The 27,089-nt window shown below is 33.9% G+C and overlaps 1 protein-coding gene across 1 annotated transcript; it reads left to right on the top strand.

Annotated features, from left to right (window-relative positions):
• The first annotated feature begins 580 nt into the window (after positions 1-580).
• LOC142338506 (uncharacterized) lies at positions 581-27,089 on the top strand. The gene is made up of 6 exons (XM_075388289.1): positions 581-1,103; positions 11,469-12,158; positions 21,841-21,995; positions 23,000-23,102; positions 23,250-23,326; positions 26,838-27,089. Exons 1-6 carry the CDS (start codon positions 800-802, stop codon positions 26,970-26,972), a joined length of 1,464 nt encoding a protein of 487 aa, XP_075244404.1. The 5' UTR covers positions 581-799; the 3' UTR covers positions 26,973-27,089.

Below are 27,089 nucleotides of genomic sequence, written 5' to 3'. Positions count from 1 at the left end.
TCCTTAGTAGTGAGCTAATTAAAAAAATAGTAAACTTTGGATTAAATTTGATAATTGATAGGCACTTCAACAAAAATCTCAGAATTGTTGGCCTATAGTAACTTATTGGTTGCCTAACGGACGCTATTTGATGATAAAAGTTATTGAAATCTTGTAACTTTCAGAAAAAATTTTTCAATGATTAACGGAGCTGTAAATTTTTGAAACCTTGTGTACAAAGTCGTCATTTATATTCTATATTAAAGGTGATAATCGTTGGCATCATTGCGTACAAAGCGAATAATTTATTGTTTGCGATTTGCTTTTGCCTTGTCTTATTTGAGAAAAACGACTCAGAAGGTAATTTGCTAATAAAAAACTTGTCGATAACAAAGGATACGTTCAAACCGTCAACATCGTCGTTTATACGTTAACATGGATTCGCCTTCAACTCAGGATTTCATCGCAACGGAAACATTTTATAAGTGACACAAGAGCCATGTGAAAAAGTGACCATTAGATTATATATTAGAATGATTACGTAATATGTGGTGCATTTTTCATCAGCAGTAAATCAAAAAGTTCAGCTTGTTTTCAACGCTCAAGAAATGTTCTGAGTTTGTGTTTTGACGTTCAAAGTAATTCAAACATCGTGTGTAATGTAAACTCAAGTCAAATACTTTATCTATATTTATATCTGAAAAAGAAACGAGACAGTCTAAAAAATTACATATACAAGTCGATATTTTGAACGTTCCCTTTTAGAAGCGAAAATTATTAGCTCTCATTTTAAATAGAAAAAAACGATTCTGTAAAGCAAATGGGATCGTCTGGGTCGAAGAAGAAGAAAGTTGAAGCAGTCGGCCAAGTGAGCGCTTCGTACAAACGACACCATCACGAGGACATTGATCACACGGACTCAACATCAACTCAGCCGAAGAAAACAGAAAAACCCGCGAAGCCTAAACCAGAACCTGAACTCGAAATAGTAAAAAAAGATGAGCCAGAGAAACGGCAAAAAAGAGCGAAACCAAAAATAGAGAAAATTGAATATGATCCGGCAGTTGAAGTTGACTTTACGAACACTTCATTAGAAAATGTTTATGTGTTTGTCATGGAAAACGGTAAGGTTTTAACTATTTTTTTGATACATTTGATACATCTTTTTCATCGAAAAGGTCAATTTTAGAAATTGAAGTAAAGAACAAATTATTTAGTTTGTAGTTTATGTTACTGAAAATCAATCTAACTGTTTTTCTACAAAAAAAAGTTTTTTTAAGGCAATGGAAAATCTTCTATGCACAAATTTGGAGATCTGTAGTGAATCATTCTGTTCTGCAATTGACTTTTAAAGATAAAAGTAAATGGCATTAGTTTGCATTGAGAGACCCTTTCTTTTTTGTAACACTGTTTTTTGCGCACTTAACTATATTATTTGAAGAAAAATAAACAAAGGTGACGGAAGTAAAAATAACAACGATAATACATTCAAACAAAAATCAACTACCATTTTTTAAAGAAAATTAAAAAATTAAAAAAGTTGCTTCATAAGCAAATTAAGACTTAAAACAAGATTATTGCTCACTAAAACTCCGATAATGACAATCAAATGATGCTAAAAAGACATATTTCCAGTGAAAAACCATTGAAATAGAGAAAAATTTAGCTTATGTGAGATATGAGAATGGGGATAAACTGGCAGCGCCCAAATTTTTCAGCTTTGTAGAGCTGCAGTTTTTTAGAGCTCTAGACGGATCTTTTCCGTTTGTGCCAGCAGCTTAGTGGGCGAATATTATTTGCACCCCAGGCGCACGTGCCATATTTTCACATGATGATATACTATGTAATCGCACGTGTTCTATAACTTGGGGGTGCATAACGTAAAGGGGGAACAAACGGAAAAGATCCCTCTAGTCTTTAGGGCTCTAGAGTTTCTGAGTGTGCAATTTACAAACAATTTGGAGGAGGCTTAAATTAATTACCTATAAAGTTATTTTCTGGTGGAAGTTCGAAACATTTTCAGTTCCACTTTTTCAAAATCCCTCAAACTTTCTTCATCCTTTTTAGTCCGTGAGGCTATTTTTTTCCTAAGGTTGAGCTTATAATCAGCCAGCGACACCGAGATCAAATCGACAAAATATGGTGGGATATCATTTTAAATATCGTTAAACAGAAAACAACACAAAGTATTATATTGTACCGGATCATTGTCTTAGTACATGACAGCAATGAAACATAGGAAATTCCTTATGTATTTTCAAATTCGCATTCCTATGTTCATGTCATATTTTACACTTTACAATCTGCATTTTGTACCAGATATGACTCACTTCTGAAGTTCTTTTGAGTATGAACCTAGTCATCTCTGCTTTTAAAATGGCTAACGTTGATTTCCGACTGGCCTCTATTTATGTGCGCAATTGGAAATGCAGAAGAAAAAACAAATCGGGAAATTCGAAAGGTTTCTTGGCCAGTCAATCTTGTCATTCATTGCGCAGATGAGCATTTTTTATCACCAAAATCTATTGAATTTCCGATTTTAGACTCCTGCTGTCTGGTACTTGCTTCAATTAGGCTATCAACAGAGAGATGTTGTTCTGTATAGGGTCAGATTTTTGAAAAATTTTGAAATGGTTTTAACTATGTATGTTATGGTTGTATTAATTAAACATTGTACATTCTGTTTAATTAAATGGAACGACTGTTCAGTAATTCTGTATCATGCGCAATGGTTTACATGTGACTCATATTTCTGGTCAAATATTTGGCATTCGGCGTTTGACTATGGCCAGACGAAATGCATTCGGCATTGTTTCTAAGCACTATAAACTACATTTTTACGCTTGACTTAGTATGTTTTAGTTATGTTATATATTGTGATGTTATGAAACAGTAATTATATACATTAAGACGAATGTCCGGAGTGTTTTTTTTGAATTTAAACCTTTTAATATATTTTTCAGTGAACTATGATTCGAAGGTTTTTGACTTGAAACTTCAATTATTGATAAAAAGTCTTTTCAATTGTTTAAGTCTTTTATAGTCACATTATTTGGCTGAAACCATAATGGTACATAAAAAGGGAAAAAACAATATATCTTTTAACGTTTTTTTGGGCCTTAGAAACTAAAATTTAAAACTTTTGCCACATTGCTTGACTCACACATTTGAAACCTTAATTTCTTCGTTTAGTATTTGCATGTTGAGAATGCTATTGGATTGGGAGAAGTTATTAATCCAAAAATTAAATTCAAACTGTTGCGGCTGCTCAAGAATCTCAGCGGAACCGATATATCACAGCCTGGTTCTCGAAATTTACGCCGGCCTGCTTCTTCACTTGGTTCGATAGACTAACGATCTCGCAGATATAATTAGCCGCTCGGACGTATTAAAGGACTGTAACTTTAATTTTGTTGATTGAATTTAAGTGATAATCTATGCTTAAGTTTGTAAGGCTTCAACCAGTGTTAGTAATGTTGCTAACCTCTCGTTAAGTAATTTCAACTAACTTAGAACTCGCAAGATCTTAAGATCTAGCAAAACCTAGCAAAAAAGACTAAAGTTGTTAAAGAATCAAATTTTAGTCAATCTGAGAGCCAACTGCTCTTGGTAACAGTTTCTAATGGTTCTAAATACAATACGCTTTCACTAATCAAACAATTGGGTTAAAGTAAATAATAAAATATTTATCAATTATAACATCATCGCTACTTGTTTCTGATTGGTTGATCAAGAAAATGATTTAGGTCATTGTTTACATAGTAAATGTCAAATTACTGCAATATTTACTTTTGTTGACATAAGCACGGATGGTTATTACGTGGCTCTGAAGGCCTCGAATGTACGGTATTTCACCTTTAATGATCATCTTAAATATCACGAAATAAACAACTTAAGCAATTTAACAATAAATAACAAAATATCGAAAAATGCCAATTTTGCACCAAATAAGTGCTAATAGCCACACTTGTGGGTCTGATGCAATAACGTTCGTTGGGTCCATGAGTAGCTTAGAGGTAACCCTAACCGTCTGCCATAACCTCGGGTTGCTCGGGTTTTGCCTTCTCAAAATCGGGGGGGGGGGTTGTACCGATTTTCGGTCCCTACTTGTAAAATTTTTCATTTTTGACCATTTTTGAGTTTTGACAAATTCTAAGTTTTTTCAGTTTCAAAAGTTATTTCTTGCTGTCTGATGGTTTTTCTAGCTGACCCGAAGTGGCACCAACACAAACAAATAGAAAATTAAACAAGTCGGTCTAAATTAAAAACTAAGATGAAAAATCATGAAAAAACTCTGGTTACAACTTCTCAAACTGACCTTTCTAATTTCCTAAGCTTTATTTTTTTTCTGTATTTTTAAAACAGCACGCATAGTTCGCATCAAATGTTCGTGAATTGTAATTTCTCCTCATATAGCATTTAAGAGGGCTTTAATATATCAATGTTTAACCAATACATGCGATTTTTGAAGTTTGTCTTTTGAGAGCCAAAACGGAAATAAACAAAAGTGACCAAAAATTTCACAGGGGCAAAGAACAAAATTATAGAGTTCCTCAAATATCTGATGTCATTTTTTCTAGTTATTTTTAACGTTTTTAAGAGAATGAGCCTGTATGAGTCTGAATGTTCTATCGGGGTATAGTAAAGAGAGTTGTCCTCTCATTACAGTTGACCAATTTGGAGTCAGACTTTAAAGCTATTGAATAACACTCGTTTCATCAAATCTGATTAAGACTAACAAATTATTGAAGTTGGATCATGTTTCCTGACTAAAAAGCTGAACAAATTAGCACGATGGAAATTGACCTGAAGAAGAGCATTACGTAATGCTGAAATTAAGATGAAAACATTGATGAAGTTCTTTGGGGTTATTGAAATACTATGTTATTGAGACATTTTGTGACTCTGAACGTAATGAAAGTTCATATATTCACAATTTAAAGCCCTCAACAGGGAACTCAAACGTCTCTTATCTCACAGACTAATTCACGTCTCTTGTCAAATTAATGTTCTGCAATTATTGTTAATCATTATCGGATAGTAACGCTGCAATGATGAATATCAAGGTAAAATGGAAAATGGAAAAATGTGGACATTACACGGTCCCGGTTTGAGGCCCCAGAGTGAAGTGACCTCTGGTCAGACCATCTTTCCATCATCAGCAAAAAATCACGAAAGTGTGACTATAGAGTACTTCAATTTGCCAACGGCTGATTTGAGTTCACTTTGGCCCAATATCCCAACATCTCAACACCTAAGGGGGGGGGGGGGGCGAATAGAAAATTCGACCCAATACTCCTATAAGGCATCTATTAAGCGGGGGGGGGGTTGCACAGGGAGTGTTCCAACCTAATGAAGAGCTTTTTGTTTCAAGGCAATCTGAGGGAAGAGGAGGCATGGTCTATGAGAAATAACTTGAAGTGTTCAACAGAAGAAAGTTTACAATATCTCACTCAATTCACAAGAACCGTTAAAAATTGAAAAAAGCTTTTCTTTCCGTTCCCTTAAAAGGCAAAATTGCCAAAAAAACCTTAGATTAGTAAATTGGAATCATAAGTTTTATCATAAGTTTTTTTCAGAATCATCCAGCTGACAACATTTTTTGAAAGGAACAAAAAGGTATCTCTTTTGAAATTGTATGAAGTTTAATTTATAGTTACAAAGCTGTAGGCTGAGTGTAGATAGATTTGCGGTACTCTTGGTTTCCTTTTTTTTCGTGCTCTGACAATTTCGTTTTACTGTGCACAAAGCGGGAATCGAAATTTTTTTGAATAAAAATGGTGTAAAAGACAGTAATCAAAGATTGTAATATAAAAAAGTTGAACAATGTAAATCCATTAGTGAATTGCGAAATGGAAAAATTGACAAAACTAACAAATGAAGGCATGATTCAAAAAATCATATATATGGTTCGGAAGAAACATATCTTGTCAAAGTCAGGAAAAAATTTTAAAACTACTTAATTATTGACATCAAGCTCCTTTTGATGGTCGATTAAACCCGTTTTTGTTGAAAATAAGAGAGGGTACAAAAAAAACAAAAAAAAAACAAACTAAGGGAAAGGCAAGAGAACCAGTCATACAGTCAAAATTAGAAGTTTCAAAAATACTGTATCTAAAACACGTTGAAAACTTCATCGAAACCTTAAGCTATCCAATGGACAATTTGAATGAACTGATTTACGCCTTAATGGCTCATTATTTATGATAGACTTATTGGGTTACTATTTATAAAACTTAAAAAAATTTCAATGATGAGAAAGGTTTTAGAAAAAAAAACAAAATGAATATAGAAAACGTAAACAAATTAAGTTAATGCTTAAATTAGGGCAAATGCAAACTCTCAATAGTGCGAATAAGCATTGAGACAACAAATACGCCCGCAAATGCATGTCATAGGACCAGTCGTTAATGATGTTAAGCACAAAGTGCTCTGCTCAATTCTCCTATAGCTTTAGTTTGTTACTCCGCCGTAGCCGGTCCCCAGCCCGGATGAGAAAGGAGGAGGGAAACACACCCAGAACATACTGGAAAAGTCTCAAAAGTCGGTTTTTCAACGTGACTGGAGCCTTTTCCAACAATTTTCCAGCTATTATTTTACCTTAAAAACCTTATTAGTCTTGGTAAGGCCTTAGTACGGCACCTTATTGATCTTGATACGGCCTTAATACAGTAACTTAGAAAACTTATTACGGCCGTATTACGGACCGTAGTCAACTTTACAAGATCTTAGTACGGTTTTCATTCAAGAATTATACGGTGCGTACTACGGTCGTACCAAGTTTTCCAAGTATGGGTAACCTGGGAGGAACGAAATGTTACCGAGTGACAGATTTTTTTAAAAAAATCATATTATGGACTAAAAAAACACATGTAATACTTTTGTTAGCATTCAGGAATCAGTGAGCAGAAAGAACAACAAAACAGATGTCAAATTCACTTTAAAAATTAGATCAAATGCGAGATCGTTAAAAATATCGATCATGATATTCGAAAAAGCTTTTCAATACAATTTTTTCACTCTAATTTTTTTAGAAGAGAAAACTATTTGCTTGCCACTGTTCGTGGATAACAATCACCACTCTTGTCTGATTTTGGTCACTCCAATTTGGCTACAAAAATATGCGAACAGATCTTTAAAAAAGACAGTGCCCCAATACAATTCAAGCATCATCTACTATTTCATTTCTGCAGAGCTTCTGCTATCGAAGCTACTAAAAAAAGACTGGCAGAGTAAACAATTTAAAGCAGAATTGGAATAATTTGGAGCACTCTGAATGGGGAAAGACGAGGAAAATGAAAAATTGGGCCGCGTTCTTTTTTCTCGAGAAAGCAAAAAAATGGAAATACCTCATTATCAATCGATTATGTTGTTCAATTGCTTTTGAAAGATTCCATTTTTGCATCTGTCCGCAAAAGAATGTCGATCGGCCGAAATTGACTTAACAAAAACGCCGGGGTAGCATAAAGTTTCTAAATCCTAAATTCATTTGGAGGTTGTAACAATTAATTATTAACGAAATCAAAAGATTAACTATGTGTCTCTGAAATATTTTTTAAACAGCTTATTCAAACGGTTTATAAATACTTCACATTTATTGGTTAAAATAGGTCATGTCTTAACAATGTCCCTTGGTGACTTTTTAATGTTTATGAAGGCCAAATTCTCATTATAAAAAATGTTGATAAATTTACTGCCAATCCAAGTGTATCAAGCTATCTATTCTGAGTTGAAATTTGGGCCAAGTGTTTCACAGAAATCTGGGTACAAGTTTCGACCCAGCTTTCATAACCTAGTTGTTCAAAACCAGGTTCAGTTATAATAGTTATTATAAACACAAAAGTGAGCTCAATCTATTACTAAAATTAGCTGATGAAACCAGGAAATTGTTAGCTCAACTCTAAAATGATTATGTAAAGACTTAAACATCTAACGAGCGCACTTGAGATATTTGATAAAATAGCCCCAAGACAAAAAAAGATAGCAATTAAGATATGCACAAATTGAGTATTTTTGTCGTTAAAGTGGCGCAAATTAACCAAATTCCATCGGAAAAGAGGTCTCTTATGAGTAATTAACAGCAGGATATATGTTCTTCATTTTGACGATAAATGATCCTTGAAATACAGATAGAAAAGGCCTCAAATTAATCTTAATTAGACTGACTTTAAGGGAAATGAAAATTTTTGAAATGTCAAATTGATACTATTCCTTCGGGATAATTAACGAAATCAAATTGAATGAATGAGAGAATCAAATCTTTTCAAAATTTTTTCAAAATTTATAAAGTTCATTGCTATATTTATCCCGTCAGTGAAGTTTCATATTGCGCAGTGAAATTTTCATTTGAAGTACAGATTTTAGAATTGCTCCAATTTATTTCTCAATTTCACATCATTTTTCTCCACCTACTTAAACATGCTGAGAGATTTAAGTACCTGAAATACGCGTTGAAGAGCAACGTGTTCTGATTTCGTTTTTATTTCAGTAGGACTGAAATTTCTTTTAAGTTCTTTCAGAGCACATAAAGGAAGCGGTTTCTGTAGATTTGACTGTAGCTCTAAAATTTGGTAGCGAAATATTTTACAGTCTATGAGTGGCACAGAAATTCGAAAGAGAGTACATCCACACAAAAAAAAAAACACACGAAACTCATCAGAAAGTTACCAAATAATCACAGAGTCAGACGAAGCTTTGTCAATCTTGCCAAAATGAATGATGTATCATTTTTCATGACGTATGGCAAACGATGACATGTTTTGATTAAGTCTTGGTAAAATAGATAGTTTTCTTAGTTTTCTTGAAAAACGTTTTCTGGACAAAAATCAAACCAAGATACATCATTTTTTTTGCTGGATATTACAACTCATTGATTTTCAATTTTTTTACAATTCATCTGACAGAGAAAACTACTTGTTAAAAGACAGATATTCTGATTTCTTTGAATTCTGGGCATAGTAAAAAACAAACGAAATGCAATAGTTATGCATCAAGTTTGCAAACATTTCAGAAAACAACAAAGATTTCGTAGAGAGCAAAGTATCAAAGAAAATCACTGAAATAAAACATTTCATAGAAAAAATTTTCTATAGAAAATGGCATCTTCAAATAAAAAATAATTTTCTCAATTTTTATTAGCCAACAAAATATGTCTCATTTCAGTTTTCTCCGTTGATAAGTTTTAGTGCTAGTAAAGGATTAGCATTGATGATTGATGCTTCGTTTTTGATCACTTCAAAGAAATTTAAAAAAGTAAAGTGCTTGAGATCACTCCAGAAGGAAATTGTCAAATGCAGGAAGATCAATTGTTAGATTTTTCCTCTGTCCTATTTTTGAGCGTTTCCTATTCAGTGATCGGAATAGCAGTCAGTTTTTAGGAGATTAAAACATTAAGAGATCAGGTAATTGAATTTGGAAAAATTTACGATGCAGCTGTGTCAAAATGTGTATTTTCCTTTGACCTAGAAATTTTATGATGAACTATTTGTTTAATAGCCGCACAGCGATGGCTGGGGCTATTATTGGCCTTCTCTTGGTTTTTTACAATTCACAGAATTTGAATTGTATTAGGGCGCTGTCTTTTTTTAAGATCTGTTCACACATTTTCATGATTTTTGAAGTCAAATTGGAGCAGTGATTTTGATCACGCCGAAACAGGAAGTGGAGCGAAAAAACGAGTGGTTTTGCGGCGTGAAATTTTTTTGCTCTAAATATAAAGTAGAGTGAGAAAACGGTGTTTGAACAAAAATTCGCTTTCTCGCTAGTGGTTTTTTGTTCACATGTGGCAACTTCACTTTAATTTTAACTGCTTTTTTTATTTTTTGGACCGGATTTTTTCTAAATGGTTTTCCCAATCCATTCAGAGTCCGTTCTAAGTCTAGTTTTCTTTTAGAACAAACACTTCAAATCTGCTTTTTGTTCATTCGTTCATGCAAGTTCAACTGAAGTGCGTGTGTGACGTCATTTTTTGCCCTTAATGGAGCGAGATTTTTTTGTTCATTCGCGTGATTAAATTTTCGGACACACTTGACTTAACTCACTCTCAAAAATGACTTCCTCACTTTGAAATTGACTTTTATTTACTTTAATTCAAAGAGATAAGGTCAAATGAGTGTGTTTCACTCTAAATGAAGGTTATTTGAGAGCAGCTAATAGAGGCAGCAAAAATAAATTTATTCTGATTATTATTCAAAATATAACATATCAGCATTCAATGAAAAGACGAATTTTTTTGGTCTGTCTTTTTTACTATTTTTTTGGGACTGCAGATCCACGAAGCAATTGCGGCTATTTTCTTGCAATCTGTCAGCTATGTTTTCTAAATTGAAAAACCACTGCTAGAGTTTTTTTATTTTATCAGCATTGTTGCGAGGCGCCATTGAAATTATGTACAAAAATTTCAAAAATTCTTTTGTAATTATACAAAAAGGAGGTATCTATTGAGTGTTTTCTTTCTCAATCCACGTTTTTAATCTATTTTTATATTTGGAAAGACTCTTTTTCGCTAACCGATTTTAATAGATTAAAAAGTGTGAAAAAATTTAAAAAAACTACTGGCTTTAAAACCGTTCGAAGGGAGTTCTGATTACTTAATGTCTCCTGAAACTGATTAGTGCACTTTTCCCCAATTTTTTTAACGTGATAAAACCCAAGTGGTGGAAGGTAGCAACTGTCGGATTATGATACTTTCTATAAATTTAGGCTTTTTAAAAATCAAATTACAACTTTCTGGCAGCCTTCTCATGTTAAACCCTAATGCAAAGTGAAAGTTCAATTCTCAACACGTTGTGTTTTTCGGATGGAAATATCTCAATTAGTTGACCTTAACAATAATTGTTGAACAGTTCAGTGAAATTTTTTAAGGTCACGATTCGAGAAAAAATTTCTTTTTCAGTTAGGTCCCCATTTGAAACTCTACTTTCCATCACAAATATGTAAGAATTATAAAATGAACCCAGAATTATAAAATGAACCCAACCTACTAACTAGTCTGAGTAGATCGACTTGACTAACACACATGTGTATACAGACCAGGAATTGGTCTGCTATTGATTGGGAACACGTATATCAGTTTCATAATTTATGTTGATTGTGTATTGTCAAATTTATTATTTACTGACCAACATTATAGCCGAATGCACGTATAAACTTTTTTTGTGCGAAAACAGATTTAAATAACTAATATTTAAATTCTGTAATAAAGAGTCGAGAACCTTATATTAGTTATTTTTATCTGTTTTCGCACAAAAAAGGATTTATACGTGTATCCAGCTCTAATGTTGGTCAGCAAAAAAGATTGACAGTACACAATCAACATAAGTTATGAAGTTGATGCGTGGTCCCAATCAACTGCAGACCAATTCAGCTCTGATATATTTAATTGGGCATCACTGGATTAGTGGCTCTACATTCTTTGAATTAAATCAAATTAATTGGTGTGGAGTAAAAAAAGAAAACGACCCAAAATCAGATTGTCAATTCTCTTTCAGGGCGAGAAAAGCACTGTATACTTGAAGTTGCGGCTGAGCAGAGCTCGATGGCGAAACTTCCGAAAGACTCCGAGTTTCAGATCCGAGATATTTACAATTCAGTTTATTTCGAATCAGTCGCTGATAAACACAAAGTTTGTTTCATTCCCTGCGCACCTGTTACAAACGAGCACGAGAAAACAGCAATTCGAATCTTCAACAGATCTGAAACGCATGCAACTGTCCGAATGATACCAATCTCTTCAGTTAGCCGAAAATTGAATGTTGGAGTTTTATCCGAAATCTGTTTTGTTGGTGCAAAAGCAGATGTTTTTGCGGAGCCTAAACAGTACTGTTTAATTAAAGTTATGTCCGAAAAAGACGAAACAAAATTTGAACTAATGTCGGCGAATTCTAGTCAGCATTATCAAATTAATGAAGACTTTACTGATATTATTTGCATGGTTCCGCCTTACAAACCTTACCACGAGGCATCATTTATGGGGTTTTTATTAATGCTTCCTGAAAATCTTCTGAACAAGAAGCAAAACGAGCAGCTATACAAAGCTTTGAAGGAAGATTTCGGGGAAATCATTCGACTTATGCCAAGAGAAACAGTCGGCTTAATCAGACGGGTGGCGCTTTTTATTAATGAAGAGAGTGATCCGTGTGTGAATGGATTATGTTTTCACAGGGACAGAAGTTGGCTAGGTGAGTTTCCACTCGTTTTGCAATATAAATTAAATGTTTTCTTTAAAACGTCCTGTTGCATCCCAGTGGTTTGAAGATTTTCATCCATTAAGTTTTTCACATTGCTTGCCAACTTGTCTTATCAGCTCTTATCAAATTATGAGATAGATATGCTCTTCTCCCGAGCATTGGGAGATAATATCCCTGGAGAGCCACATAATCGCTCATACTAATACCAAAATTTGCAGGATATTTAGGGCAGGGTATCCCAACAAAACCGATGGGGCAAAACGAGTTATGCCACGTTAGAGTTTGAAGCTGTTTAAGCTCAATGAAATCAGAGAGAATGAGATTATTCGAATAGGATCAGCTTATCTTAGGAGATTCAAAAAGATTGAAAAATTAACAAACAATAGTAAAATATAGAAACCGAAAAAACATAAATTTTCTTAGGTTGTTTGGGAAAAAAAGACTACGTATTTGAAGAAGAGATTACTCTTTGCTTTGGTCCTGAAGGCGTGAATAGCTGCACTCATCATATTTGATATTTCTCGAAGGAAAATTTGTCTTGTTTGTACTGTTTTGTAGCTTATACGCTGGGTTGTTATCTGAATAGCCAATAAGAAAGCAATTTTAAGGCTTTCGCCAGGAACAGAGCATAGCCATTTTTAAGTGATCGCTTCTCGGTCCTGCTTGAGCTCAGTGGAATAAGAGAAAATAAGATTTTCAGAACAATATCAATTAACGTTAGCAGGTGCAAAAGCAGTGAAACCGAAAAGACATAATTTTTCTTAGGTTACTTTTGAAAAAGAGTTATCACATCACAAAGCAGGCAAAGTTGGGGCGTATCACGTGATCCCATTCCCAATTTATATGCAAAAAATGTATTCGCTTGAAATGGTTATAAAAGCTCTGTGGGTCAGCATATATTGGGAGATAAATATGTAACAAATATACAGCTCAAATGCGGTTCGCAGTCATTTTCTAAATTTTTAGCCGCAGTTGTCGTTAAAAACTGTAAACTTTGTTCTTTTTGTGAGTTTAAAAACAAAATTTAAGTTTGCAAGCACCAAGATTTCTCCTCAGCTCTTTTCAATGCTCCAACACTTGCACTAAAATTGTTGCCGCTAGGTAAGAATCGATCGGCCCAAAAGTTTTGTTAGATGTTATATCACTTATATAAGTTATATCACTAATATATAAGTTATGATATTGCTTTTCTCAGAAGATCAGTTAATATCGCATTTGTTGGTGTAAATTAAGCTGACATCTACACTTCCTCTGATGAAGTTATAATTTGCGTCAATGAACTTCTATCGATTGTGAAACACAGGATAAGTTGCAACATTTTCACAACTTTTGTTGTCCTCTCCGATAGATATGGGCGAACAGAGCTCGTACCCTAGCTTTCCGTGATGGCATCGCATGAAGAGTTCTCACTGATCAGCAGGTGGTAGTCCCTTGTACTCGGCCGGAGAGTATAAGTGACACGGTCCGTGGGTTTCTCATTTTCGAACTGATTGATCCTTTGATGTCGACCAGTTTGAATAAATTGCATCTCGTCAAACGTTTATGATCCATATTTTGCCTGAACTAGTTGCTGAGCAAGGTTAAATATCGAAAATAGAAGTTTTCATTTGTGTCTACTGAGTCCTATAAAGTTTACAAGCCAGCATTCTAAGCTCTTATACCGTTTTTTTGTATGCGTTTCTTGATATTTTCCTTCATTTGTTTGTAAACTTCTCATCGATAGAAACAATTCAAGTACTGGCCTGTCACCCAGTTTGACTGACCTTAATGATTTTTATAACTCATTAAGGATATTTTCCGTGTATGCCCCCCAGTAGGTTATGCAGCCGCAGTTACAGAGCTGTTGGTTGCTTTTGGTTACTATTAGTTAATTTTGGTATTTGAGTTTGAATATTGTTTTGCTAGTTCAACTTTTTGTTCAGCTTCAGTATTTGAAAATTTCGGACATTTCTCAAAATTTTCTGTTTCATTTTAGTCTATCTTTAAATTTAACTCACTTCGGTCACCTGTAATCTGACGCTCTTCTTTTACTTCGTAGAAGCCAGTGAGTAAGAAACTTCTGTTTCTTTGCAGTGGTCTTGAAGGCCTGAAGAGCTGCACTCATCATATTTGATATTTTTCGAAGGAAAATTTGTCTTGTTTGTAATGTTTTTTAGTTTATAGGCTGGGTTTATGTCTGAACAACCGATAAAAAAAGCATTTTTAAGGTTTTCGCTAGGAACTTAGATTTTTTGACTGGCATCACTATTTTTCCAAGATCGCTTTGTGGTTTGGTTTTGTAATAAAAATTTTTTAGAGGCTCTCTTGTATTTTGTTTTCTTAGTTTGAACGTTTTGAAAGTAAACTGTTTTGTCGACTACTTTGATCCAAAAATTTTTCGAGAACCTAGAGTCTATGAAAATGCATTTACTGCTCTTCAGCAACATCATTGTCCCCATGTGTTTTAGAAAAAGTAAACTCGGCAGCTGGTTGCTGGATTATGCAAAAAGTTTTTTAAGTATTCCAAAGTTGTGTTCTGATCCAATAGTAGTTGTCGAAATTTTGGTCTGCCATATTGGACAACATATTCTTTGAATTCTCGCAAATGTTGATTTTTGTACGATGGCTATTTAGGATAATTAGGATACGGTAATGCAACTATCCCAATGAGGTGGTACTGCAAGATGGAGGTTGAAACTGCTTAAGCTCAGAGGAATAGGAGAAAACAAGATTTCCAAAACAATATCAATTAACGTTAGGAGATTAAAAAGCAGTGAAAAAATCTCAAAGATTGGCCTTTTTTATATTCCAAATAAAAAACATAATTTTTACCGATTGAATTTAAAAACGCTTCGGACACTAAAAGTTAGGAGGTTTTGAGGTGCATCAGGTGATGCCCTTTAACATTGACATACAAAAATTTCAGTTGAAGCAGTAATTAAATTCCCATTGACCAACCAATATGAGAAAATAATTATGTTTACTTGACAGATATACATCTCAAACTTCATTCACATTTTTTTTTCTAAATTGTTAGCTGAATTTTTGTGATAAACTGGTACTCTATGTTTGCAAGCTCTAATAGTTTTTTTATGCTCCAATAACTAATGTTTCAGAATTAGATTTGAAGTTATGTACGCTCAATTTTTCTGATCATAATATGCATTGCTTGTCAGCCTGAGTTGATTTTTCTAATTGACCAACAATTGCCGGTGCGTAAATTATCTGTAACGTTGGAGGGAGGATTATTGAACGAAAAAAATTGCTGAGCGTAAGTAGATTTGAAAGGATGTTAATAAAAGTGACAGCAGCAAGTTTGAGGTAACTCTGAACGCTCAACAGTAATTGTCTATTTTTGTTGGTTCTCGCTTCATACCAGTTTATTACCCGGCTCGATAACCGTTTTGTTTGTTCTATATTTCTGTGTCTTCTCGTTTTGACCCCATCTATGTCCCGTTTTGCGACCAATATCTGCATCCTTATTGCACTTCTCCAAAAGTTGGTTTGCCAACTTGGTTCTTATTTTTCAGTGCTAATTCAATTGGCCTCTTTCAATTGAACTCTAGGAAGTTCAAGATTATCTGGGTTGGTGCCTATTTTTTGAACTAGTTTTGGTAACTGTTTTTCTATCCAAAATTTTTAATGGTGAAACTTATAAACTCTCAATTCCGTGTTTCAGAAATTGCCCTCATTAAATTAAAACAAAGAATCTTTATGATGTCAACCTTAACTCTGCTCAGAGAAACCCAAGACTTGGCCTCTGGAAAATCTCTGAATCAGGCCTGATGGGCTCTGGGGGTTCGGTACGGGCTTTGAGTCGCTCTTTCCTTTTTTTAAAATTTTCCCATGAAGTTCAAAAAGGATGATAGTTACAGATTGAACTAAATTCTTTTTATTTTTAGTGCTCCAAAACTACGATACACAATTTTTCTCGCAATGTAAATGTTTTAATAATGTTTTGCTAATTTATAAATAGGTTGCGATCTATTTCGGGGAACAGGATTAAGATTACTGAGAATATTTTTTCTTTATAAAAAGATTTGAAGCGATCTTGTGTTTGATAGTTTATATAATTAGAATCGTGACATTTAATTATTTGTTTATATTGATAGCGGTATGCTTACGTGTTGATAATCTATACTGTCACTTTTATCTCAACAACACTACCCTAAAAGGTACCCAAATTAGTATAGATAGTAAAATATAGTATCCCGAAGGATGAAACGATTTTTAACACAATTTTGAGGAAGTTAACGCTAGTTTAAGTTGATTTTGCGCTTTGCCAATCAATTCAGCTCAATAATTTCAAACTACTCCAAGCTGATTAAAGCCAAAATGCAAATTAGTACAAATTTTCTATTATTATCTCGAGAGCTTGAAATTAACAAGAAAAAATGAAATAGTCAAGAAGCTCTGCGCAATATTTCAATGTCACCTTTTCGATTTGATGAAAATGTTGATTTTAAGCAAGTTTTTTGGTGCCAATTTTGATGTTCCTAAGCTCGAATATTGATTTGGAGTTAATTTGTACTCTCCTGTAAATATCAACACACAAACCTAAATTGGCAAAAGTTGACACAAAAAAACTCAATTGAAGCGCCTTTATTCTGAAATATTTGACATATTGAAAAATAAAGTGATTGTTTGAAACAATTGTTTGCTTAAGTTTCTGTATAGTGTCCTCTGTCTGGTCGTATTTGGCCGGCCGTCTATGTTTCCCATCTTTTTTTAAATGATAATCCGCTCCGATACACTGTTTAAGTCATTGACTAATTTATCCAGTTAGCTCCTCTTGCAAATTTCGAAAAGGGCGGAATTCATCAGAATGGCTTGACACAAAAATGAACGCTAGGAATATTAAACTGAAAAAGAACAATGAATTCCAGGCTACACCAGAAAGTGAATACTTGGAACAATAACACGATGGAGTGCAAGTCAACAAATCATATTCAATAATGATTAGCGTTACAAAAATCATAGAACGAATCAAGAAAAAAATAGCATGATCAAATAATTTTTTGTTCCCATTGATTTGCTCGAGATCCAGGTAATTAAGCGACCTCCAAATTAACGATGTTGATGGGTGGACCAATTCCTTCACTTCATCTTCCAGCAAAATTGAAATTTTGACAGAAATTGATGGGGGTAAAATCGGATTGTACTGAGTGGTTTTTTTGAAGAGAGACGTATTTTTGGGGGATCAAATCTTTTCTCAGTTATTTGAAATATGGCTGATAAGTAATAGCAGTGACACTAACAAAAAATTCAACAAATGATTTCCCAGTGGACTAAAACTTGGGACACCTTGATAAGACATGTATGTTCTTGACACTTCTTGCATAACTTGAAACAAGTTGCCAAGATCTTGAAATACCAACATTTCATGCTAAATCTTGATAAGATCCTTGTAAGATCGTATAATGATAGACCAAGAAAAATTCTTGACAGCTCTTGACAAAAAAGGTATTAATGTTTCGTTATTTTTAAATTTATGCATAATAACCAATAGTGGCTGAGCTGGTTTAAAAACAAATGCCAGAATGACGGTTGGATTGATTGCACAAACATGATATGGCTCGGCTCATTTTTGAAGCTTCTTATTTTCATAAGTGCAAAATTTTCTAACCGTAAGCGTGTAGATAGTCGACTGTTTTCTCAGAGATTGCCAGTTTTTATAGATGAAGAAAATCTGGTAATCGATATGAACGTCGCTGTGTTGTTTTTACCGCAGCGATTGACCCAGAGTTTCTAAACAAACGGCATTCTAACATCAACAATTGCTCCAAGACTCTCACTTAACCAAATCTAGTGAGTTGCTAAATAGCTTTAACCTAAAATCGTGGACGATTTTAAGTTAAAGCTATTTAGCAGTTCACTAGATTGGGTTAAGTGAGAGTCCTGGAGCAATTCTTGATGTTAGAATGCCGTTTGTTTAGAAACTCTGGGTCAATCGCTGCGGTAAAAACAACACAGCGACGTTCATATCGATTACCAGATTTTCTTCATCTATAAAAACTGGCAATCTCCGTTTGTTGGTCTCCTGAAAACTGTGTGATAATTCTAGCTGTGTAATGTTTCCGACTAAATACCAGCAGCAAATGCTATCCTTAGGAGAGCTAATTTAGTTATTGTTCCAATCAAGCGGTTGCTTGCGTCAGACTTAGTTGAAGATATCGTTGTTTTACTGAATACGATCAAGCACGTTACCTAAAGCATATTGAGTTATTCCGCAGAAATTTGGATTATATTTAAAATATTTAAACAATCACACATAACGACATCTAAGTGCAATGTACGGAAATCTTTAATTAAGAAGAAAAAGAATCAGCAAACTAAATCCTTAGAATTGTTAAATTGAGCACTTTTGTTTTCTTTTGATAGGCTGGCCACCAACTTCAGGGGCTGACAAGGTTTTTTTAAAAATCCAAGCTAAAATAAGTGTTGCGAACTTTTTTACTGAGGCAATCTGTTGAATAAACCGCCGCATACTATAAGCTCACCAAAACAAAAATCAAGAGAATTGATAGGCACAAAAAAAATTGTTATGAGCATATTGTTCATTCATTTATCCTTGAAATTAAAAATTTTTTGCTAAATATGCAAAAATTACACCCTCGACAACTTACGTTCTTAAGGCGAAATAAAGCGTTCTTTTATAGAAAATTGTCCATCAAATCAAGACAATCCATGCTTTACTATATTCTAATTCTTAATATGTACTAATTAGAACAAATTGAGGAACGGTCTATAGCATAGAATGAATCATTTTAATATGATGGACAATTTTTAATAAAAAAGTTTTTTTTCGCCTTTAGACATAGGTTGCTGTGAAAGCAAATGGTGTAAAGTTGTATATTTTCCACAGATTTTTCAATTTCTAGGATCACTTTAAGAACAATAAACTCATAAAATTTTTTGTCATCCATCCGTTACATTAACTTTTGTTTCTGATGAGCTGACAGTATGCAGTTATCTATTCAAGAGATTGTCTCAAGGAAAAAAAATGGATTACATATTTTAGTTTTAGTTAAAAAAAATCCTGTATCTGTTAACCTATTGTCCATTGTAAGATTCTAAACTTTTTGACCAGCCTATCAAAAGAAAACCAAAATGCTCAGATAGCACAATTCAAAAGATTTAATTTGCTCAATTTCGCACAATAACTCAATAAGCATCAGGTAACATGCTTTATTGTCTTCAACAAAACAACGATAACTTCAACTAAGTCTGACGCAAACACCCGAAAAATTGGAAAAAGATTAAAAACACCTTGTAAGCCTCTGAACTTGTTGGCCAGCCTATCAAAAGAGAACAAAAGTGCTCAATTTAACAGTTCAAAGGATTTAGTTTGCTGATTCTTTTTCTTCTTAATTGAAGATTTCCCGTACATTGCTCATAGATGTCGTTACGTGTGATTGTTTAAACACTTTAACTATAATCCAAATTTCTGCGGAATAACTCAATATGCATTAGGTAACGTGCTTGATTATATTCAGTAAAACAACGATAACTTCAACTAAGTCTGACGCAAACAACAGCTTGATTGGAACAATAATTAATTTAGCTCTCCTAAGGATAGCAGTTGCGGATGGTACTTAATCTGAAATTATAAAAAACTGAAATTATCACACCGATAATAAGAAATCAACAAACTGCATTTTGAAATCAACAATTGCTTCAAGACTTCCACTTAACCAAATCAACTAAACTGCTAAAAAACATTAACTTAATATCATCCACAATTCAGAAACCCGCGCTCAACTGTTTCGGCGATAACAACAGGGCGACTATTCACATTGATTATCAGACTTTCTTCATCTACAAAACTCACAAACACTGTGAAAACATTCAACTATCTACTTGCCCACCTATAGAAAATTCCGCATTGTGCTTATTAAAAAAGAGGCTTCAAAAGTGAGCCAAACAATACTTTGTTTGTACAAACAAAACAACCGTCTTACTAGCATAAGTTTTTAAATCTTCTCAGTAATTTTTAGTTATTTTGCATCAATTCAAGAATGACAAAACCTTAAGACCATAGAGTGTTGAATATCAACAAGTTGTTTGTGAATGCTGATCAAGGTGGCCAAAAATCTCTGTTATACTAATAAAAAAAATACTAGGCGCATTTCCGCATTTCTGGGGTTCTGGTTTACACAGTGTATATCAAGTGGTAGGTCCTGTTGCCCAATTAATCAGTGACTGGTTTATGGCCCAATTTCATACTACAATCACTGGTATACAAAAGATTCAAATTGAGCTCTTTTCATTACTACCCCAAAATTATCTTTTTTACCTCTCATCAGGTGCCCCAACCACAACCATTTTAGATGTACACATATCTTAGCAATTTTTTGGCTGGACTGTAATCTTCTTTTGATGCGAGAGCTTTGGATCCGCAAAATGAGGCGTGTACAAAACGATGTTCCAAATCGTAAAAATTTTACATTTGACCAAACAAAGGTGCAACTCAAAACACTTAGTTTTTCACTACGGTTTTAGTTAGCACAAAAAATAACATTGCGCAAAACACCAGCTTTTCTTAACTGCTAACCCACATAGAACGCAATCAATTAACAGGGCAGCAATGCTAAAATCATTGATAACAAAATCCAAATTTGTTAAATTTCTTTGTCGAAATTTTAGCTTTTTATCCGATCTTATTACCAATTCTTAGGAATTCTCAGTAATTGGTTCTCTTATTGATTTATTTTATTTAACGTTTTTGCCTGATTTTTTTGAATCATACCCAAACTCTTATTTGCAAATCGCTAAAAGCTACAGGTTCAAAATGAATAACAGAAATCACTGGCCAAACTATTAAAAATGAATCCTCCTTGTGGCTTTTTTTAATGACAATATTTCGTTAAGGCAGGAGTTCTATTATAGAGATGGTCATGATCGCAGTCAGTTTTGTTACAATGTTATTTATAACAGTTTGCATCAGATCTCCAAAGCATCAGTTTGCAAAAATCACCAATTCCAACTCTGAACCCTTATTAAGCTTCTGAATAAATCGAATTATTTTCAAAAGCAAAGAGAATTAGCTGTGGAGAAAATCACTCTCCACAACATAGTAGAGAATCAACATGGGAGTTTTTTTCGAATTAATGCTGCCCTTACCGAGCATTCGAGCATTTGGTTATCACGCGGATACTGACGATTCCTAGACTGATTTCCAAAATTTTGGAGAGGCAAGAATATTACATCGGTAGTTGTCGACATCCTCAAGGTCATTTTCTTTGCACTATTTACAGTTCAGCCTGCCTCCCTCTTACAGTTAGGTTGTCTTGCGACTAAAGTAACTCCTCCTTATGGCGTTTTTATGACAATATCTCGTTAAAACAAGAGTTCTAGAAAAAAAGATGTTGATGATCACAGTCAACTTTATAGCAATGTTAGTAATAATAACAGTTTGCGCCAAACATCTTCCAAATACCACCAAGTTCCAATTGTGAACTCCTATTAAGCCTCTGAATAAATCGAATTATTTTCAAAAACAAAGAGAATTAGCTGTGGAGAAAATCAAGTGGACTTCAGACGAACTATCTAGTCCACGCCATAGTAGAGAATCAAAGTGGCCGGGTTTAGTACAAACTTTACCACTTATACCCGCTGACAGCTCAACCCGGTAGTAGATTTTGGTTTCTTGAGTACCAGTTAATTTTATTGTGAGCGTAATTCGTTTGTACAGGTTATAACAACGAGCCCTTTGAGAAGTACTGTGCAGTTGAGATCAGAAGCGTGGCAGAGTACCTTCAGATGAGGTCACGTGACTCTGCCAGTGGGGGAGGGGGAGCAGGATGTCTGATGCACGAATACGCCCACGCTTTCTATTTCTTCACTCAGGTTGTCATTCTCAGTAGTTTCCTCCTATTGATTTAGCAAAATATAATCTAAAGAAGAAAAAGTAAAATTAGTGACTTTATTCATATGCAAACAAAAACTTGTGAAGCTTAACAAATGAACTTTGTTGATGGTTCACCTCTGAGGATACTAACATCTATAGTAACGGCTGGAAAATTTGCAAAAGTTTACTTTAAAGCATTGAAACTGAAAGTTATTAATCGAGAATAAATTGATGGCATCTAACAAACAAAGTTTTTATAATCTTAGACCACACACTCGCGGAAGGTCATATATGGTCAGACTATTGGTCGTTGAAGGTCACTGCCGACTAAACGGGGGCTCTGTCGGTTGTTCATAACCAGATCAGTCTCAATGAAGATCAATCGTGATCAGACTTTTGCTCGGTAAAGATTTTTTTTGATTAAACATTGGCTTGCTTGAAATCGGGCATGATCACATTTCGGCCTGGCTTCGACACTGGGCTATGATGAGGCTTGAGGTGAACGTTGGTTCCATTACTACGCATCGCAATGACCACGTCGGTGGTCATATTGTGTGATGATGGCCTTCTGAACTAATCGGATGGTCAGGACCAAACAGGCAATTGACAATTGACAGGACCGACTTAGGCAGATAAGAGGATCGGATCGATAAGGCTGAAAATTAGTGAAAGTGGACTGTTGAATTTATTCAAGACCACCGCTCGATGAAGTTGTAACTTTCATTTTTAAACATTATCTCCAAAATTCAGACAAATTTTTGCAATGTTTTGCGATCATAAGTTTTGTAAGATCAACGCTTAATTCTGACCAACGTAAACCGAGCAAAAAAAAATCGGTAAACCGAGCAAAAAAGAAAATTGTAATACCTCCCCCCCCGCCTGCGGGTCTTATCCAAATGGTTGTTGTCAATGCCTGTATTGGGTCTGAGACCCCGTCCTGGGCAATGTCATCTAAACTAGCGTATTTGAAAAAGTATCCTTTTGGAATTGCTAATTTGTTCAGGATACAAATGGTGCTCTCATTCAATACAGTTATGAAGAGACACTGGAAAAGGGCAACTACATGAGTCTGTCCAGTAAGAGCAGACCACACTACGCCATCACTGGTAGGAAAATCAATTGACAATCTTCAGTTTAGAAAACTTTTATTCTGGCAAAATTTTAATCAAGTCTAACTTTCAAATTCAAATCTCTGCAAGTCGCTGTTGAAAAAATAGTTATATTCATATAAATTTGATTTGTGTTTATTGTAGATTGTGAGGAATACTTCGCCGAGTGCACTGTAGCTTTCTTCAGCAGTAAAACTGTTCGAGCCTCCAAATACCCACAAGTAAGATACCGCTTAAAATATTTGAAAATTTATGAACGTTTATCAAGGGAAGTAAAGCTTAGGAGCTGAAGCTGATACTCGCTCTCTCAATTAGTCACAGAAATCATTAATGCAAAATGATTTCATTATTTGAACATAAAAACGACATACGTACTCCCATGATCAAAAAAGTTAATTTTTTTTACAATAACGTCAATTATGTTTTAGAGGTATACTTACAAACGCTGAAATCAAATCAGCAGCAGATAGTCAGTCTATTGTTCCGGCCCACAATAATTTTTGTCTTGTCTGAGAATTTATCAAATTTCAAAGCTTTTTGAACAATTGGTTGATTTTTGATCACTTTTAGAGCACATTTTCTTAAAATTTAGACAACTTTTCGATACAAAACTGCTCATTGCCGTTCTTGGTATGATTTAAAGCAGATAATATAAGGTTGTAGAATTGTTTTGTCGTTACTATCTACAAAAACATCAGCCAATTTAGCAGCAGCATAGCTTTTTTCAACCTTAGTAAAAATTTCCACCAGATCAGATAAAAATATAGCTTCAATTAGTTCAATTCTGCCAAGTGTAGCGCTTAATCGATGACTAATTATTATCAAATTAAAACGAGGATGTTTCTTCTTATGTCTTCTATGTTTTTTCTTTTGAATTTGAGATAATTTTTCTCATTTTGCGTCATTTTCTCTTCTCATTGGACTTTTTCTTGAATTCAAAAATGATCAATTTCACTGGTTTTGTTTTAAAGCTGGACGAAAACAAATTTTGATGTTTTCACGCAGAGCTGACAATGCAATTTCTTTGGTCTGAAAAGTAAATTTCTAGTGACTACTGTTGCCATAGTATAAAATCAACCTAGCAGTATGCTTTGTCTTCGAAAAACTGGGATATTTGTTCGATTTACTTTATTTTCGAGAAAATAACTCTCAAATTTTCTCGAATTTTGTTTACAACATAAAATCCATGAAAGCTAATTCTATTTATGATTTTTTCTTCCGCTGATCTATTCCAATTATCTTCGAGATCTTTGAGTTCGTTTTCTGAGAATGAAAAATCTGACTTTTTCAAAAATTTTTCTGCATTATCAGTTATTTTTATAAAACTAGCCAAACCTTATTTCCTATTTCAACCCAATAACTTTATCGATTTCAATATTACTTAAAAATAAACGCATGAATTGTAACATTATTCAAGCATTTAAAAGGAATCAGAATTCTTATGTTATTTTGAAATTCAGTTTTTTTTTTCGTGGTAACATGCATTTTGTAAAACGATATTTTGTAAAAAATACGCCAATCAGGGCTCTATGTCCCATACCATTTCTAAACACTTGGGAGTATTTGCAACTTTTGCACTGAAATTTGTAAGCTCAATTTGGCGTAATTTATTACAATTTTCTCTCTCTCCCTCTCTTTATCTTTATAGAAGAATGTTCGTAATTTTTGGCAACGAAAAACAGAAAACTTCTCGCCGATGCCTTAAAAGGCTTCCGAGATTATGGCATCACACAATTCCATCATGGTCTTAAGTTTGGCTACATTTTAATTCTATCTTGAGTTATGTCTGAACTACGAGATATGAACCAAGGTCATATGAACACCGATTTAATTTGAAATGCTTTAACCGATTTTTTGTTTTAATCAAAATTTCCAAAATGTATCTAAAGTTATGTCGACACAAATCATTTCTTTTCAATAACTTTGCTGTTTTAACTGGTTTGGGATATTCTAAACGTTTTATATTTTCTGTGCATCAAATAATTGGACAAATTGTTGAGTCCAGGAGACTTTGGGGCACTGTTCAACCAAGTTTCAGTTTTTGTTTGCCTTAATGTCATTTTTTAATATGTAATCTATAAACTTAACTTTTTGGCAAAACATTTTTCAGCACTTGTAAATGTTGCAAATAAAAACATACCCCGGCAGATTGCCGGAAAACAGCCGCCATTGATTCCCATAACTCTATTGGGATTGAAAGAAAAGAAAATATCAACAAAAATTGATTTTTGTATAAAAACATTTTTAAGTGCGATTTATTTTGTTGTCATGTCGTAATTGAACAAACTCCTGTCTCTCAGTGAGAGGCTACAGGGTCCAGTATCAATACCAATAAGCATTATAGATAGTAACTAAAACTGAGAACAAAGTTCAAGTACTGGGCTTCTAAAAATGGGCTTTATGGGTTTATCCCGTTTCTATTTCTGACTTTGATTTTTTAATGCTGACTCTCTTCATTTTGACTTGCTTTGCTGAGCAGCTGCTGTTTAAAAAGACTTTGAGCAGAATGACAGAAGACTGAAACTAGCGTGGAGAAGTCAAAAAGATTTCACGAAAAATGTCGAAAAAGCGGCAAAATGGGTAAAGCGAAAAAAAGTTCGACGAAGTAAAAAAAAAACATAGCTGGAAGAATTCCGGAAACGACTCGAAGAAAAAATTGCCAATACTTATGACTAAACAACTAGAACAAACATTGTCAACCCTGAAACTCCACAAATGCCATAAAAAATTTAAGGAAGAATAGAAACAGCATTCAAACAAATTGAACAAAAAAAGACTAGAAAAACTTAATGAGTTTTCTTTAATAGTCACAGGAAACATAAAACCGATTAAAGATCCTTTTGCAATTAGAGCAATGAAAAGCTTGAAAAACAATGCACAAGTCATAATAGGCTAAGAAACATGGTTTAGGAATAAGAAAAATGGTTTAAAATTTCTCAATTTTTCTCTCAATTTTCCTTTGAAAAAATTGATTTATACCGAGAAAACTTTTGTAAATTGGTATCTGAATATTCCGTAAGTAACAGGCTCCTATTCAAATCCCACTTAAATCATTAAAACAAAAAAAACAGGCAAAAAATCATTAAATTTCGTCTAAAAATCAGCAAAACTGATCAAAAACCTCAAAATTAGCATTAAATTAACTACTTGAAACCTTCAATTCCTATCAAAACAAGCCTGAAACTAATACAATATCATAATCAAACCTCATAACCATCAAAAGTTGCAAAAAACAGCATTTAAAAGCCGCACGTGAACAAAATTTCGCTCGCTTACAGAAGTTTTTTCACACCTCAATTTCTCGCTCTAGAAAACAGCGATATGAACAAAAAACCACCCTCTTTTCGCTCCGCTCTTCACTTTTGTTCAGCACCAAAATCACTCCAAATTTTTTCCCGCGTTTCATTTCCCGCTTCAAAAATCACTCCAATAAAATTGATTTTAAAAAAGGACTTCTCCAATACTCCTCTTCGAGTCGTAAAAGTAGGAGCGCTATAATAGCCGTAGAAGATGAGGGCGGCTATTAATTATAATGATATAAATTTTCCAAAAGATCAGCTCGTTTCAGGTTAACTTTTAGATAATTTCAGAGCATTTCTTGCGTAGTCAACATAAAAATCTTATTCAATAATGCGGTGCAGTAATCAGCGAGTTTCTTAAATCAATTTAGGATCAAATTGACATTTTCTCTTCAAATTTAGAGTGGATTAGTATTTTACTATTCTTTACCAGGACTGCCTTCAACTGAGAGCATTTGACCCTGTTGGATTTGAAATGTGTGAGAAGGTGTACAACGTACTGGGACACGAGAGACAGAACCAGTTTCTAGATGAAACCAGAGAACAGTACAAAAAACAGCAGTACTGATTAAATTGAAGTAAATTTGAGCTCCTTCCGGCCATTTTATTGAGCATTTTTAAGGAAAGTTTTTTTTTGTATTGTTATTTTCTTTTCTTGTAAATTTAAATATTATAATATTTACAA

This window comes from Convolutriloba macropyga, chromosome 4 (assembly GCF_964194025.1).
Source record: "Convolutriloba macropyga chromosome 4, txConMacr16.3, whole genome shotgun sequence".
NCBI classification, from domain to species: domain Eukaryota; kingdom Metazoa; phylum Xenacoelomorpha; order Acoela; family Convolutidae; genus Convolutriloba; species Convolutriloba macropyga.
The sequence above is the reverse complement of the archived record's forward strand: the minus strand, read 5'-3'. Positions and strand labels throughout refer to the sequence as shown.